Source organism: Pygoscelis adeliae, unplaced genomic scaffold (assembly GCF_000699105.1).
Source record: "Pygoscelis adeliae isolate BGI_AS28 unplaced genomic scaffold, ASM69910v1 Scaffold288, whole genome shotgun sequence".
In the NCBI taxonomy this organism is placed as follows: Eukaryota; Metazoa; Chordata; class Aves; order Sphenisciformes; family Spheniscidae; genus Pygoscelis; species Pygoscelis adeliae.
In genome coordinates this window covers 341,349-343,987 of record NW_008825264.1, presented here as the reverse complement: position 1 = coordinate 343,987, position 2,639 = coordinate 341,349, and the positions used below count along the sequence as shown (strand labels likewise).

The 2,639-nt window shown below is 62.0% G+C and overlaps 1 protein-coding gene across 1 annotated transcript in view; it reads right to left on the bottom strand.

Moving 5' to 3' along the window:
- Positions 1–505: 505 nt before the first annotated feature.
- The window catches only part of IK (IK cytokine, down-regulator of HLA II), an 8,642-nt gene continuing 6,508 nt past the window's right edge, over positions 506–2,639 (bottom strand). The window contains exons 16-19 of the mRNA XM_009329590.1: positions 2,350–2,438; positions 1,926–2,034; positions 1,188–1,222; positions 506–754 (exon numbers count right to left, since the gene is read on the bottom strand). Of these exons, the coding sequence (XP_009327865.1) occupies positions 727–754; positions 1,188–1,222; positions 1,926–2,034; positions 2,350–2,438 (261 nt within the window). The 3' untranslated portion in view covers positions 506–726. The remainder of the gene's footprint in view (positions 755–1,187; positions 1,223–1,925; positions 2,035–2,349; positions 2,439–2,639) is intronic.

Here is a 2,639-nt window from a genome sequence, read left to right as displayed (position 1 = left end):
GGGGGGGCCACCAGCAGCCTCCCCGTCCTTGCCCCCAGGGGCCCTTCCAGCTCCCCGCTGGCCCTGCGCGGCGGTGACCAGCTTTGCCTGGTGCTGGCCCCACCGCATCCACCCTGCCGCTGGCCGGGGGGCGACTGCCGCTCCTGTGCCACATACAGCCCCCCCGCGGCCAGCTGTAACAAGCTGTTTGGGCAGGGGAAGCAGTACGTGTCCTCTTGCTGTACCCCCCAGGCGAGGGTCCCCTTTCTTCCCCCCGCGCTGAGGCACAGGTTGCTCAGCTGGGATTATTTCCCCCAAATAGGCTTATTTGCTAATTTTATCCGGGGCTTGGCCAGGGCTGCCTGCCCCCCAACCCGAAAAGCCTCCCGCAATAAACATCCTTAGCTAGGGCTCGCCCCGTGAGACCCAAGAGGGCCTGGTGGGTGGGAGAAGGAGCCCTGGCAGCCCTGCTGATCTGGGCCCAGCCCAGGCACCTTCCCTCTGCCCGCACAAACAGACCTTCGTGCAAATTTAATGCAGTTTTATTACAGCTACAACATTTACACATCACAGGCCATACCGCAGACACCGGAGGGGAGAGCCTCAGCACAGCCCCACAGCGCAAGGCTGCGGGGGGCACCTGCTGCCCGGCCCAGAGCAGAAAGTGGACGGCGTGGGGGTGCAAGCTCCGGGAAGGCAGCACCCAGCAGGCCGGCGTTCCAGGAGCTGGAGGAGATACTGGAGCCATCAGTACTTGGGACGTTTCACCTCAACCCTGGAAGAGACAGAGGGGCAAGGACGGTGGCGAGGATGCAGGGCAGACAGCTCCCGTCCCCCTCCCATGCAGAACTCGGCACCGAGGTCCACAGTTTCACCCCACAGAACAGCGGGGGGGGCCCCCAACAGCTCCTCAGGGCACCCAGCTGGATGGGGCAGAACTGTCTGGTCAAGGAAGAGCCCCAACACGGCCCTGGGGTCTGCTCAGCACCCGCCCATGCCCCAGGGGAGAGGGTGCCCTGCGGGCTCTGCTGAGCTGAGCAGGGCAGGAGCACCGAGGGGACCAAGTGTTCTCCACTCTCCTTCCAGCCCCGCTGCCGAGAGCCAGCGGGGAGGTCTCTGCCCCCCGCAGCCCCTGGGTGAGGTAGCAGGAGATAGCCAGGCCCCAGTACTGCCCTGCAGCCGAGGCGAGCAGAGACAGCTTTACTAACCCATCAGCCTCCAACTTCTTCCTCTTCTCGATGATCTGCAGAGAAAGCACAAAGTCCCGTTACCCTCAGGGTAGCTGGCTGCCCACAACCGCAGCAGAGGGGTTGTAGGGTGCAAGATACACCCGGGGAGAGCTGTAGCCAGGCCAGAGCAAGCTGAGGTGAGCTAAAGCTGTCCACAAGCTGCCCAAAGTCTGGAGAAGCTTGGCCTGTTCCCCCTTTGCTCCATATTTTGGCCACCAAAGACCATTTGTTCTCACCTTCCCCTAGCCCATCCCATACCGTTGGGGTGCTCACGGCCAGCTCACCCTGCCAGGACAACCCCCCGCTCTGCCGGTTAGCCAACAGCCGCTAAACATGCCTTGTCCCCTCCAAGCCCCTTTGGATGGCTCCGAGCTGCTGGTTCTGGACACATTCATCTGCTGCAGAGCCCGGAGCAAAAAGCCCCCGATGGGGACCGCTCCCAGGGCAACAGCTCCGAACGCAGCTCCAGATGCATCCGTAGTCCTGAAGCCTCAAGTGTTTGGCTGATGCTCTTGCAAGGAGCAAATCCAGCTTCTGGAGAGCAAGCCCTGCTGCACACACACACACACACACACCGGCAGTGCCTGGCAGCCAGGACACGGGCTGGAGCGAAGAGCCGTGACTAGGACAGCGAGGGCAGGACGAGGTGGGAGCTCTCCTGGGCTATACTGGCAGCTCACGGCCTAAACAGACGATACCCCAGCACCGGGCACTCACCGCACTGATCTTCTTCCACTGCCGGTCCAGCTCTGCCTTGTCATTCGTCTCCTTGAAGCGACGTGTTTTGCGTCCCTCGGACATCTTGATCCCATACTGGAAGGCTGCCCTGGGGAAGGAGTGAGACAGAGCTCAGCACTCGCAGGGGATCCGCAGCCTGCCAGGGGAACGGACACATCTGCCCCAGCCACGAGCCCGTACTCCAGAGCCGGCTTGGGCCCCTGAAAGCAGCGGCTGGGCTGTCCTCCTCAAGAGTGATACTAAGAGCAAAGACAAGCCACCAGGCCCAGGATCCACAGCTCCTCTTCGGGTCCTCACCAGGGAACCCCCTTCTTGCTTTAAGTTCCCCCAGGACCCAGGTTTGGCCAGCATGGCCGCCCCCACCCAGAATCCTTGCTCAGCCCTTCACAAGGGCTGCACTCACTTGGGCAGAGCCTCTTTGTTGTTCATGTATTCGCTGTACTCCTCCTGGGTGTCGAAGTCCCAGCGGCCCAGAGGTCCTTTCTTGTTACCCTGCAGTGAAAAAACAACTCAGAGCAGCTCCTCAGTCGACGCTGACCAGGGCTTCTCATGCAGCCCCGCGTGCCCAGGCAAGATCTCAATCTCCCATCGGCCCCAGTTCAATGGGCTTGCGCACCCAGTCTGGCCTTGGCTCCGAGATCCCCTCCCTGAGAAGCCCCAGACAGGAGATTCTGTGGAAGAGGGAGTTGAGCT